The 14,818-nt window shown below is 39.8% G+C and overlaps 1 protein-coding gene across 2 annotated transcripts in view; it reads right to left on the reverse strand.

Moving 5' to 3' along the window:
- The window catches only part of SCAPER (S-phase cyclin A associated protein in the ER), a gene marked incomplete at both ends in the record, with an annotated part of 375,287 nt that overhangs the window by 47,400 nt on the left and 313,069 nt on the right, over nt 1–14,818 (reverse strand). For both annotated transcript variants that reach the window (XM_084239451.1, XM_084239450.1), the window contains one exon: nt 2,550–2,705. In XM_084239451.1, the coding sequence (XP_084095577.1) occupies nt 2,550–2,705 (156 nt within the window). The remainder of the gene's footprint in view (nt 1–2,549; nt 2,706–14,818) is intronic.

Raw genomic sequence — 14,818 nt, forward strand, 5'->3', positions numbered from 1 at the left:
ATTCTGTTATTCTGTCTCAAACGCTGTCAGTGCCTCTCTGCAGCTCTGGTATCGCTCATCAGGCTCTTGTCTCCCTTTTAGTATCCCAAGAGCTAACATTTAGGAAGCTCGTTCAATACCGTATCTCCTGTCACTCTTCTCACCCTGGTGCGCAGTTATCTCAAACTGCACATGACACAACATCCTGCACTTCTAGATCTCTTACTTCAGGTTGCTCCAAAGCAGATCCTGAAACAAAGCAGATCCTGCATCCTTTGGATGCGAAGAGTTTGTGAGGAAATAGAAAAAGGAAGAGGGGTGAGGACAAAACCAGGTAAAGGTGTGTTAGTAAATGGGTTACTACAAGGCCTCGCTGAGAAACTGTACAGAACATGCCTCAGCACCACACCACTGGGGTTAGCAGCAGTAAGATGCTACCCATCAATTTATTGCTGGAGAGTCCTGCCTGGAGCTGCTAACACCCCTGTACTTCTAGCAAACAGTTACTTGTTCAGAAAACATCCTCAGGCAGAAAAATACAGGAAGCCATTGGCAGGCAACCTCTAGATGGTGAAAAGCACCAATAACACCCGCCTTATGCAGTGCACATTTTATGCCCTTTTCCTCCACTGAATTCTTTCCTCCTCTTATCTTTTGATGCTTTAAGGTTTAGTTTAGGATTGAAGCTCTTCTTTGCCCCCACTGGAAATGCTTCATCTCCTGTACACATTTTCTCCCACTGCAACTTCATATTGCAGCCATTACTGTACAGTCTGACTCCAGACTGGGCAGTATCTCTAGTACTTACCTTGGTGTCTGGCATAGGGCAGATGCTCAATGTCTAACAGACAAGGATATGACTGTATGTATCAAAGAGAAGAGGCTCCTGTTCCATGTATGTAAATGAGAAAATCTTCAAGGAAATGAAACACATCCCATATTTTGAATAACATAGAATCAAGTGTGTATGAGGGAGCACTGCATCAGGAGGCTGAGCCCGAATTTAAGTTAGTTTGGCTCAGCAGCTTTCTCTATGAAAATTAGTGTCTGTGAATGACCTTTAAGTTTCTTACATGTTTCACAGATTTCAATAGACCAAACCTGTATGGAAGTGAAAGTTGAAGCTTCCTGTACAATAACTGCACAGGGAAACACATGCATGATATTTATCAGTGCTCATGGAAAGAATAGAGGTGACGAAGACTTAGATCATCGCTGCTGTGTATACAGAGCCAGTGTTGGAAGTGGTTTCTGTGGGTGAGAGGATCACTTCCAGGAAGTGGCCTGGCCATTGCACAGGAGCTGGCTGGGGCAGCATGGCAGCTCCAAGCTGACAACAGCCAATGGCTCCAGGGGACCTGTCACTGCTGCCAGCCTCTGTGCAGTGCGATACACCCAGTTTCACTCAGATCACAGACCCAAAACATTCACTTCCAAGTTCTCATCTAATTCCTGGATGGCAGAGTCTGTCGGCACTTCCAGAAGAAAACAAACTAAGTAGGCACTGAATATAGGCCATGCTTGGCTTCCTTGACACTTCAGGCCACCTTAATCCTCCTAGGAATGTGACTGGGCTAGAGGGATTGGGTAAGACTAGGTGGGGTAAGAAAAACGGACTAAAAGGTTAGGATTATACATTTTAGAAAACCAATTCTCTCACAATTTTCAGAACACAGTCACTGGCATTCTGTGTACACTAAATATAGATGGATATTTCTTTAAGCAGGAAGACCTTAAAAGTTTCAAATAATTCATTTTTTTCCTTGACAAGATGCTAAAAAAATACCTAATTTATGCTGTGCAATTTAGAAATTAATTCTAAGAAAATTCTTTGGTGGAACATCCCCTATATGCCTGTCAGAAATGTCATATTACTATCAGAAACACTAAATTAGCATTGCGAATAATTCTTGTTTGGTGGGTTGGTAAGAAAAGGACACAAGGGAGGATTTCCCTTGCCCTTCCTACAGAATTTTCACTTTTGAAAAGAGTCCACAGGGTGGGGTGAAGGGTCCAGACAGCCACTAGGTCAGCAGTATTCACTGGCCCATTGGCTATTGTCGTGCGCATGGGTCATATGTGAGTTCAGATTTGCTTTTTGTGGATGGCTCCCTTCCCTTATTCATGGAGGTACTTTAGAGGAAGCGACAGAAGGGAAAATAAATAAACCCAGGAGGCTGTAATTAAAAGCACATGGTCACGGACACTATGAGGCTGTGCTGTATTGTGTTGTGCTGAGGGTTTGGCTTGATCTGGTCTAGGATTTGTCACTGACTGGCTGACTCGATTCCTTTGGTTCTCAGCGGAAGAGAAACAAGATGACCTCAAGGTTTTCTACCAGCAATAACAGGTTTATGACACCATTAAGAAAAACAGACTCTGGCAGGAGTGTGTACCCAGGAAAAATGAGAAATGGAAGCCAAGTCCTATTGGGAAGCCAGCAGGACAGAGGAAGGACAAAGAGGAAGAGGCCAAGAGCAGCGTGTCTCTATGAAATGACCCTATTTCAGGCAAAATTCAAGAGATACTTCAAAAGTTGAGTCTAAAGTGACATCACGTAGAGACCTTACCTTCTGGTGACAGCAAAGCAGAGTGTACACATCCCATGTAAGAGACCTGAAGCATGCTGCAGAAATTCAGTCATCTTGGGGTTGTCATCCACTGGGCCTTGCACAGACAGGAAGCAGCCACAGAGCTTGTCAATCAGGCCTATGTTCACCATGTAGCTAATGTGGGGAGAAATGTGTGTTACTAATCTGTGCAGGCCACAACATTTCACCTTCAAAGATAAATCTTACCAAACATAACACAGGTTTATGTAAAGCACCTCAAGTAGTAATTTCCTTAGATTTAATCCTGAGTGATCACTATTTCTGTAAGTTATTCTTTTCTATCTTCTCTCTTCTGGTTATTTTGATGCTATTTTTTTAAAGAAAGATTAAGGAAAATACTATCTGATGGTCGTTACTGTTCTAAAGAATCTGATGATAGTTGCAATGATTCATAATGACCTCTACAGTCTTGAAGAGAAGTACTTTTGAAAGTATGAGGGAGTCAAATTCACCAGAATCCAGGAATTCTGAAAATAATATATCACCCAGATACTCCTGTTTTCTTAAACTTCTAATGCTAGTTGTAGGTTCTCTACTTTTAAAAATTCTATCACCATTAAGAATATAACAAACAGTGGGGATCTAATGCTTTCTATTATAAAAAGTACCAGTCCTGAGAGTTGCCAATAACATTTAAGAAGTTATTTTCATCTTTTCAGTCCATTAAACAGTTTTCTCTAGTTCTTTCTTAAGCTGGACCAGCAAAAGTAGCTCTTTTATTAGTCCACAAAACAACAATCATTGAAAGTAATATTTCAACACTGTAAACGACCTTGTAGATAAATCTGCTATAGCTAGAGATTTTATGCCTTTTCAGTACTACTGCCTTAGGAAAAGGATAAGAATACAAAATACACCAGCTCTGAAAATCAAACACGTAAACTTTGAGTATTATATGCTAAGGAATTGATACTTTTGCTCCTCAGTGGATTAGAATCCGTATCACTAGTCATTTACCAGTACATCTTTTTGTAAAAGGAAGGAAAATCTGATGAATAATTCATATTTGGAGCTTCTTACAAGGTTAATACCTAAAAGGTGCACGATACACCAGAAGATGTATCCTGAGCTACCGAGCATCTATTACCATTTTAAAATTGGGAAGTATGAAATGTTGGCCACCAGACCTATTCTCTTACAATGAAGGAAACTGAGGGACATACACATGCATATAATAAGTCTTACTATAAACTGACTTAATAGAATTAGACCTTTAAAATCTACTTATATTGCCACAGAACTTTTCAATTTAGAAAATGTTTTTATATTAATCATCTCAATCAATTACCCCAAAGATCCCCGAAGGGAGGCCTCAGTGACAGCTTTGGTGTTTGACTGCCCAGCACATTCTATTCTCCTATTCCTGGGGTGCTGGCTGGTTTGTTTAATATAGAGCCTCTTCCCCCTTCCCCCACCCCACTGAAGGCAGGAGCAACATGCCTCAGGAGAATCAAGAGTGTTCATTATTTTGGCTGTCACAGAGTTCCAGGAATGGGTAAATGACCTCACTACTAACCAGTATCGTCTATGGGATTAATATATGACCCTAGGAAGAATCTCTCTCCACTGGGGAAATCTAAACTAAAAGGGGTGAGTTGGGGCTTCCCGGTTACATGGAGAACATACGTTTATAAAATGAAGTCAAGCAGAGAAAGCAGAACTGAGAAAAGAGATAAAGCCACAGGGGATAACTAGAGCCTTAGCATCTGGCTCCAAACTCTGACTTTTCCACTGACATAAGCCATTTTACCATCCTTTTTTTTTTTGTCTTAAGTTATCTTGACTTATGATTCTAAAAGGGCTCTAACCATAGAAAGCAGAAAATTATTTTTTCTTATTAGTAAAGTAATAAAGGCTCATTACGGTAATTTATTTAACATATAGTACAGAAAAAAAGAAGAGGCAGCATAAAAATTGTCCATAATTTCACCAATGATAACCACGGTTTGATGTTTCCTTTCGTGTTTTTCTATCTCTACAACTCTTTTTGTTTTCCCTTGCAAAGCCTTACACAGTTTTTCTCAATCTAAATTTTGCTGATTATATCTGTGTGGTGTCATTTAATATATTTTTTGAACTATGTATTTCCTGTAAAATACTATAGATTCTAGAGGTCTGATTACATACATAAACATCACTTTTTAATGGCTGAATTACAATATACAGTGAAATATTTCTGGAATTTTTGCTAGTTTTCAATATTCACCATTACAAACCATTTGTGATATTTGTGGGAAATAAGCTAGTTGTGTACAATTTATAAATGTTTGCCAAATTTCAATTGCTTTCTAGCAATACAGACACACACACACATTTTCTTTATACATTCATCTGTCATAGGTGGACTTGGAAACAACTAATATAAAGAACATATTAGTTGTTTCCAAGTCTTGGTTACTATAAATGACAAAATTAAAATGGGCGTACCGATACCTTTTTGAGTTAGTGATTTTATTTCCATTGGATACACATCCAGAAGTGGAACTGAATAATTTTATATTAATTCTATTTTTTATTTTTCGAGGCACATACTGTTTTTCATAGTGGTTGTATGAATGAACATTCCCACTAAAAGTGCACAACATTTTCCCTCCCATCCTTGACAACATATTTTTTATACACGAAAGGCATGTTTTATTTATTTATTTATTTGTTTGTTCGTTTGTTTATACATGCACTGGGTACAGTCAGAAGCGCGGGAGGGTGAGAGAGTTCACCAGAGCCAGAGCGGGGAGCAGAGCAGGCAGAAGGACCGAAGTACACTGCTGAGGGGAGCAGCAGGCGGCAGGAGAGGTCTGCGCGCCATGTGGGACCCTCCTCCGGTGGCCAGGGAGCAGCCGGGGATCGAACCGGCGCTGCAGAGGTCGCCGGCAGCTTCGCAACCCAGCGCTCAATCGCTGCGCCACCGGGGAGGCCCAACATTTTTATTTTTTATTTTTTTCACAATATTTGCTTCCCCCACCCCCTCAGGTGCAGTCCCCATAGAATTTCCTTCCCCAATGCACCCGTGCACCATCACCTCAGTCCCCTGTGCTCCTCCTTCCTCCCTCTGATCCCTCTCTCTCCTTCTCCCCTGCAGGATGTCTCTGATTTATAATGGTCTGTTTTTGCTTTGTTGTGCTTTGTACTGTTGTTACTATTTTTTTTTTTTACACTGATATCTTATCTGGTTCCCTTATATTCCTGCTATAAGTGAAACCATCTGATATTTTTCTTACTCCTTCTGGCTATTCACTGAGCATAATTCTTTCTAGCACCATCCATGTTGCTGTGAATGACATTAGTTTATCTTTTTTGAAGGCCAAATAGTATTCCATTGTGTATATATACCACATCTTCTTGATCCAGTCATCTATTTTTGGGCATTTGGGTTGTTTCCAGGTTTTACCTATTGTAAATAGTGCTGGAATAAACATAGGGGTACAGGTGTTCTTCTGAATCACTGTTTTTGTGTCCTTTGGGTAGATCCCTGGGAGTGGAATATTGACATTTTTTAATCTCATTTTGTGACACAGCCATTCTGACAGGTGTGAGGGGGATCTCATTGTGGTTTTGAAGATATATCCCTATGGGTTTTTTTTTTTTTTTTGTGGTGAGATCTTAAAAGTTCCCAACTATCACTGTATTGCTGTTTATTTCTCTTTTTTTCTGCTAGTATGTTCTTTGGGTTCTCTGATGTTGGGTGCTTAACTGTTTACCATTGTGAGAACTTTGTTGATTGACCTATTTATCATCTAGCTTAAAAATCTAGTTTATTGGATATAAATATATCTACTTCTGCTTTCTTCAGGGCAACATTTTTTGGAAGCAAATTTTCCAAATATCTTCATTCTCAGTCTATGCCTATCCTTAAAATTAGAGTGAGTCTCTTGTCAGCAGCACAATTTTTGAGCTGTCTCTCTATGTCTTTTGACTGGAGAATTAACTTACATTTAAAGTAATAATTGATAGGTAGGAACTAACTATTGCTACTTTGTTAATTGCTTTTTTACACAGTTTTGTAGCTCTCCTGTTCTTTGCTTCTTCCTACTGTTTTCCTTCTTGATTTGATAAATTTTTTTGTGGCAGTATGCTTTGACACATTAATCTTTTATGTGTCTACTACATATTTTCCTTTGTGGTTAACGTCTGGCTAAAATAAATTTATAACATCCTATTTTAAGTTGGTAACAGCTTTGATAGCATAAAGGAACTCTATACTTTTACCTGTTCTCCCACTTCAGGTTACTGATGTCACAATTTGCATCTTTTTAATAGTTTGCTTTCAGTAACAAATTACTATAGCTACGGTTATTTTTAATGCATCTGATCTTTAACTTACAGAGTTGTAAGTGAATTATGTACCTCCACTACAGTAGTAGAGAATCTGATTTTGATTACATATTATATTATCAGTGAGTATTACTTTTCCAAATGTCTTTTGTGATGTCACTTATCAACTGTTTGTTTCAGCTTGAAAGCCCTTTAGCATTTCCTGTAAGGTAAGTCTAGTGATGATGAACTTCTTCAGCTTTTGTTTGTTTGGGAAAGTCTTTATTTCTCCTTCATCACTGAAGGAACAGATAGCATTCTTGGGTGACAGTCCACGCCCCACCCCGATATTTGGAAGACTCCATTGGAGAGGGCCATAGGTTGGGCTTCACAATCAGGTTGCCTGCTGGCTGTGCTCTGCTTTGGGCAAGGTAGCTGCCTGGGTTCTTTGATTGGAAACGGCCTCCACTTGTACCCAAGAGTTGGCTAGGACTAGAAGCCATGCTCCTTTTTGAGATGGGGCTAATAGTTATGCTCTGGAGCTGCCCAGGGTTTCTATTTCAGTTTTCCTGGCTATGCAGGGTGACAGGCTATGAGCAACAGTCAGGTAGGGCTGCTGGCCCTGCCTAAGCAGGGCTGTAGGACGGGCTTTGTAGCTGCCTGGGTTCTCTGATTAGATTTCCTGGTAGTTAGTACTGGAAGTTACACTGAATAGTTGGGCAGGATTGTGAATATTTGCTTCTCTGCCTGGGTGGGGCAAAGGACAGGATTTATGACCAGATGGCCCAGTGACTAAAAACCCAAATGAGGCAGAATTGCCAACTGAAATTCTGGGCCAGACAGGGCTATGGGCTTTACTATGCAGATGGGCAGAACAGCTGCGAGGCTTTTCTACTTGGGTACCACTGCATCAGGGACCCATTTTACAAAGATCTGAGCGCTGATGCCGCCATCCCTGCCTTCCTTTCTGCCTTTCTATTTGATCACCAGTGGTTGAGCCCTGCAGATTCCTACAGAAATCCCCATTAAGTGTTTCTCAAGCGGGTCTCCTGCAATGCCAGTGGAGCTGGATGTCCACACTGGGCTCTTCCCATTTGAGAAACCATAGGGATGAGGGAGCACCTCTCAGTGCAGCACTGTGCTGGCCTGGGGGAGGGGCTGTGAGGTCAGAATGCAGCTGCTCCTTTCACACTTCTAATGTGCTCCTTCTTAGTCTCTGAGGTCCAAATGTGGTGCTTCAATCTCACACACCCCTGAATTCTGAGATTTTCACATTGAGATTTGGGTTATAATCCCAAAATACAATCTTAAATGCTGAAATTCCAAAAATCAAAATACCTGAAGTTTAAAATTCTGTTTAAAATTCTTTACAAGACATGGATGGCGCTGGAAGGGATCATGCTCAGCGAAATAAGTCAGAAAGAAAAAGAAAAATACTGATGGTCTCACTCATAGCAGGAATCTAGAAAACTTAAATAAGGGACCAGGAAAATGAATAACTATAAGAAAGTGAAAATCAAAATCAACAAACAACTATGAACCAGAGACACTTTTTGGGGGGTGAGGGGTGGGAGGGGAGGGATTGGGGTCAAAATGGGGGGGGGTTGCAATTGTATGGGGAATATAAAAATAAAATTTATTATTTAAAAAAAATAAAAAAAATTAAAAAAAAATAAAATTCTTTACAAGATATTTACTTACATTTTTTAAAGGGGGATTTATTTGAGAAAGTATAAAAATATGACAACACTTCATAAGTCACTTAATGCAATAAAACACATATCAAGAGAAATTTTATCTTTCACAAATGCAGATGTAATCTCTTACTGAGGAACTGTCAATGTTTTTATAAACACAGAGTATGCTTACACACAAAGTCAACACTGTGATTATGCACTTTTATGGATTCAAATTTGCAAAAGTGCATAAAATGAATTACAACTCTCCAAAAGTCTTTATATAATTTATACCTCCACTATTGGAAATGATCCTGAGGTAAAATACATAGCATAGTAAATTGTAAAAAATAAATCACTACAATTGAAATTAGTAAAAAAAAAAAAAAAGACAAACTTAAAGAAGAACAAATAAAAGAAAAACTAAAAAGAAAAATGACATAGGAAAAAGCGTATTACAGGGATGGGCAATTTGCACGGAGGTAGTCCATAAGAGGTGGCCATATTTCATGACCATTAACTGCATTTTAAAGTTTTGCTGCTTCTCCCCCCTTTAAGATGTGGCTCTCCATGAGTACATTTTCACATTCATCTTTGACGTGATGCTGCTCTTTTTGAAACTCCGCTATGGTTTGACAGGCATCTACAAGAGCATTTCCTTATTACACTTTCCATCTTCAATGCCAGGCTTCTGTGTTGTTCTGGGGATGTGGTGGTCTGTTCTGCACGTACTCAATTACAGACCATGGAAGTGGTGGGAGTAATACAGCCATGCTGTTTGTCTATTTGTCTTTCTATCCTACTGTGCACATATACTTATTTTTGAATGTGTCAGGAACTTCACTGATTTCTTCAGGCAAATTCAAGTTTAAGTTATTAAAGCTACTGGAATCTCATCATGATTTATTTTTATTTTTATGAATTAAGACCCTTAATATAAATTTTTTTTTGATTTATTTTTATTTTTTTTATTTTTTTTTTTAATTTTTTTTTTTTTTATAGAGGCATGTTATTTATTTATTTGTTTGTTTGTTCGTTTGTTTGTTTGTTTGTTTATACATGCACTGGGTACAGTCAGAAGCGCGGGAGGGTGAAAGAATTCACCAGAGCCAGAGCGGGGAGCAGAGCAGGCAGAAGGACCGAAGTACACTGCTGAGGGGAGCAGCGGGCGGCAGGAGAGGTCTGCGCGCCATGTGGGACCCTCCTCCGGTGGCCGGGGAGCAGCCTGGGATCGAACCGGCGCCGCAGAGGCCGTGGGCAGCTTCACAACCCAGCGTTCAACCGTTGCGCCACCGGGGAGGCCCTTGATTTATTTTTAAATGAAAGTTTTCATTGTTGCCAGAATCCCATAGGGGATTATGGTCAGTCCACTCATCTGAATTTCCTGCCACAGTGGGTTAAATTGGAGAAAGTAAACCTTATTGGTAACACCTTGAAAGCTGCCTTTAGAAACCTTGAGTTTACCTAATTACAAATTGGTCATTATGGTTTGGAGGTTCAATTGAAATCCCTTTTTTTCTACAAAGTTCACTAACTCTTCAAATAATATTTATAAAATGCTTCACCTTTTCCAGTCATTAATACTTAGATGAGCAGAAGAGTTCTAGAATTTTTGGATCCAAAAGGCACATGAATTACATATAGCTTATAGAAAACAATGGGGACAGTTTTGAAAGTGTGAGCCATTATTCAAATTGCAACATCTATTAGTTTTTCTATGCTGGATTTGGTGGTGAGTATACGAAGTCTTTGACTTGTTTGACAGTTATATCACTGACCAAAAAATAGTTCCCACGTAATGTGTTTTGTAACACTGGAGGAACCTCTATATCAGCAAGTGTCTTTGGGCCAGAAGTTTGCTGAGGTTGTCAGATTGTATTTTTTCTCTAATGAAGGGAATTCTTGAAGACAAGCAAAACATTATGTGGAAAGGAGCAGAGGTCATACACAACCGACTAATTTGGCAGGAGAGAGTTCTAGTATTTTCTATCTGTTTTTTTTCACCTCTTCTCAGGTTTCAGGATTTCTACACTTGGGACTGTGATTTTGGGGATTTCAGACTTTGGGAATTTTGCCCCAATTTCAACATTAGGGATTATGGTATTCAGGAATGTATGTTTGGGATTATAACTGACATTGTTCACAATGGGTATCTTCTTTATAGATAACTCTGCTAGTTGGTCTTCTTGTGAGGGGACTGAAGTAAGGAACAACTTATGTCATCATCTGTTCTATGACATAACCAGTTCCACAGATCTTGTAAATAGAGGATTACTACAGAGAATCAAATCAATACTGCTTTTGACAACCAGGAGCATCACCTGGAGCGTTTGCCTTCCATGTAATAGTACAGCACGGTTACTATACTATTGTATTTTAGCATATCTCTCTCACATCTTAGCAAAGTTCTGGAGGATAGAAGGCCAGATCAAGGTCAGCAGGGTTAGATTCCTCAGAGGCATCTCTTTCTGGTTTCTGGATAGCTGCCCTCTGGCTGCTTCTTAACATGGTAGTCTCTCTGTGCATGTGCCTAATGTTCTTAAATATGGAGTTTTTACAACTGAAAAAAGTTCATAACTCCAAAAGAAAAATGGGCAACTCACAAAATAGTAAAAATGGCCAGGGAACACTTAAAAAAATCATCGTTAATATAAAAATGAAATATTATTTTCACCTTTTAGTTTGGCTAAGACTCAAAAAGAATGATGATAACCAATACTGTCTAGGTTGCGGGTACAACATTTTTATGTAGGCAAATTTGGCAATATGAAGTAAGACCCTTAATATAAACTTTTTCGAGGCAGGGCTCCATAAATTATTAAAGCGCACCCCACTGAAGAGCACAGGTGCCGTTTTCTTCTAGCCCTGATGAGGCCCTGATGAGCTACAGTTGTGGTTCCCTGGAACCTGCCAGCCCAGGAGCTTGCCCTGACTTCAATGCTAGTCCAGTCTGGACAGCGGCAGGGCTTTTCCCCTTTTATATCAGGCTCCAGGATATTGGAAATGGGCTTAAGAATGGACCGATTTGATTGCAGCTTAACCAGCACCAATCAAACAGCTGGGTTTGGCGCTCTACCCCTACTTGGATTCCTAGTGTTCAGTTACAAAGTCTAACTGGTGCTGCTCCCCCAACACTTCCTGTGCCAGTTATGCAGACAGAGGATAGTAAAGGATCATAAACCTCCCAGTATGATGGGAGCTCCCATGGACACCAATCAACTAAAAGGACCAACTAGGTTGAAAAGGTGGGCCCCCTGGAGAGTACTGAAGCCAGGCTCTAACTGGCTTGTGTAGAGTGTGGAAGAGGGTTTGAAAAGGAGAGAGCCGGAGAGGCAGTCGGATTCACCTGGAAGACCTTCACTGAGCTGCAACACTGAACCCTAAACTCTGGGACCATGCCTTCACAGATCTGAACTCAGAGACTCAACTCTGACGCTGCCTGCTGAAAGACACCATAGGTCCCATGCTGGGTGTTCGTAAAGGAGTCAGTTGCTGTAGGCTTTAAGCCAGCATCTCTGAGAGCTATAACACTGGCCCCTGCCTCTGACACACCCGGCACCACCCGCTGGTGCTGGTGCCTTTGGTGCCGTCTGGTCTGGTGTCCAGTGCTGCCCGGCCTGGCCTTTGATGGTTGTTGCTGTGGTGCCAATTCTGCCGAGAACTTTGAGACCTTTGTCACCTTCAACCTTTGAGACCTTCGAGCTCTTCCTGACCTGAGAACTTCGTGACTCAACCTTTAAACCATTCCTACTGCTTCTGCCTCTGCTAACATTTTTCTCTTTCCTAACTTCTCTCTTCTTTGTAAATAAACCCTGTTGTTGCTGAACCTTGAGCCTGAGCTGTGTCCTGCAATGGCAGGAGTAAGCACATGGTGAGACCCACCAACTGTGACATTTTGCACACGCCCCCACCCAAAGCCTTTCATGGTTAACTTTGACTCAGAAATTCTACTTTCAACATTTATTCAAAGAAAATAATCAGTTGCAGGGATAGGTAAGTGTACAAATATGTTCTCCACAGTTATCTGTAATAGTAAAAAACTAAAATAAAACTATCTGTAATAGCAGATTACTTGAAGCAAATCATTGCCATACAATGAAAGCAATCAATGCCATATACTTGGAAAGCCACCAAATATTAATTTTCAAGTTTCTATTGATTTGGAAAAATGAATTAAAAAATCATGTGGCAAAGATATGCATACATATTACAATATTTTTAGAAAATAACCACGTATATGTGCACCAAAACCAAAACCATAACGAACCCAGTGATTTTCTTTGGGTAGTGGGATTAAGAAAATTTTTGTTTTAAAAAATATCCAGGGTGTTCTGTTTTCTAAGTTACTTCTCATTGGGCACATACCACTTTTATAATTAGGAAAAAGGTTATTTTGAAAAGGGAAAGAGGGATAGGGTGGCTTCCTGCTATTGCAAGAAAGTCTGAACAACTTATAGTACCATCAATTAAATGAAGCTGATAAACTGAGAGAGGTCTATAAGGCAGAATCAATATCTGCTAAAGATTCAATTGTGAGGTCTGTGAGGAGACTTTATTTGACAATGATCAACTGATGGATTAAATAACTGAATTGAGTAATGGTGCCACTGATAAGGACAGAGGACACACAAAAAGGAGCTTTTTTGGGTAGAAAGATTATGCATTCAGTTTTAAACTTCTGGAGCCTGATGTGCCTGTGGTATATCCTGATACCTAGGTAGGTGGCAATGGTCTGTTTGTCAGAAAAATAGTAGGCTAGAATACAGCTTGATAACTTCTTGAACATATGCCTATGCTTGATAATTTTTGATTGATTTCCAGAAGGCTTGTATCAGTCTCCTGGATTTATCTATTTGCCTCTTGGTTAAATAGTTTGATTTCCCTGTTTTGAGAGACAAAGATCAATTTCTAATTGGACATGATAAAAAGAATTATATTACAGTAAAAGATCACTAATAGTCAAAGCAATCTTGTGAAAAAAAGAAAGCTGGAGCATCACATGTTATTTCAAACTGTGTAACATGTGTAACAGTTTCAAACTTATTTCAAACTATTACAAAGATATAGTAATCAAAACAGTATGGTACTGGCATAAAAACAGACACATAAATGGAACAGAATCAAGAGTACAGAACCCATCCATACATGTCAACTAATATTTAACAAGGGAATGAAGATATTCAACGGGGAAAGGATAGTCTCATTAATAAGTGGTGCTTAGAAAACTGAATACTCACTTGCAAAAGATAACTTAGGGAAATAACTCCATGATTGGTTTTGGCAATAGTTTTTTGGATAGTAACCAAAAACACAAGCAAGTAGACCAGGTCAAATTAAAAGGTTTTTGCACAACAAAAGCAACCACCAGCAAAATGAAGAGGGTAGGGCCTCCCCTGTGGCGCAGCGGTTGAGTGCTGGGCTGTGAAGCTGCCCGCAGCTTCTGCAGCGCAGGTTTGATCCCTGGCCACATGGTGCACAGTCCTCTCCTACTGTGCCCGCTGCTCCCCTCAGCAGTGTACCTCGGTTCTTCTGCCTGTTCTGCTCCCCCACTCTGGCTCTGGTGAATTCTCTCACCCTCCTGCGCTTCTGACTGTACTCAGTGCTTGTATAAATAAATAAATAAATCATAAAAAAAAAATGACAAGGGTAACCAACAGAATGGGAGAATGTATCTTTAAAGTACATACCTAATCAGGGATTAATATTGAAAATATACACTGAACCTTTAAAACGCAATAGCAAAGAGCTAAATTAGCAAAATCCAGTTAAAAAGGCAGACATAGGACCCAAATAGATATTTTTCTTAAACACATAAAAATGGCCACAGGTACACAAAGAGGTGCTCAACAGTAGTAATCATAAGGGAAATGCAAATCCAAGCCAAAATGAGATACTACTCTCACACATCACTGAAGTTATCAAAAAGATGGTAAATAACAACTATGTCGTAAGAGGGGCGCTCCTCTACCCTCTTCGTGGGAATGTAGACTGGTGTTGCCACTATTGAAAACTATAGAAATTAAAAACAATTAATAAACCTACCATATGAACCATCAATTTATTTTGGGTATATGTCTGAAGGAAATCAGTCACTATTTCGAAGAGACAGCTGTACTCTCATGTCCACTGCAGCATTTTAAAAGCCAAGACAAGGGAACAACTCAGGTGTTCACCAGCGGGTGAGTGGATATAATAAAAGTAGGGTGTGTATATATTTGTATGCATACATATGTGCATATACATATATCCACACACACACAACAGTACTCTTCAGACATCAGAGGGACGGAAATCCTGCTG

The sequence above is a fragment of the Talpa europaea genome (assembly GCF_964194135.1).
Source record: "Talpa europaea genome assembly, chromosome: 8".
NCBI lineage: Eukaryota > Metazoa > Chordata > Mammalia > Eulipotyphla > Talpidae > Talpa > Talpa europaea.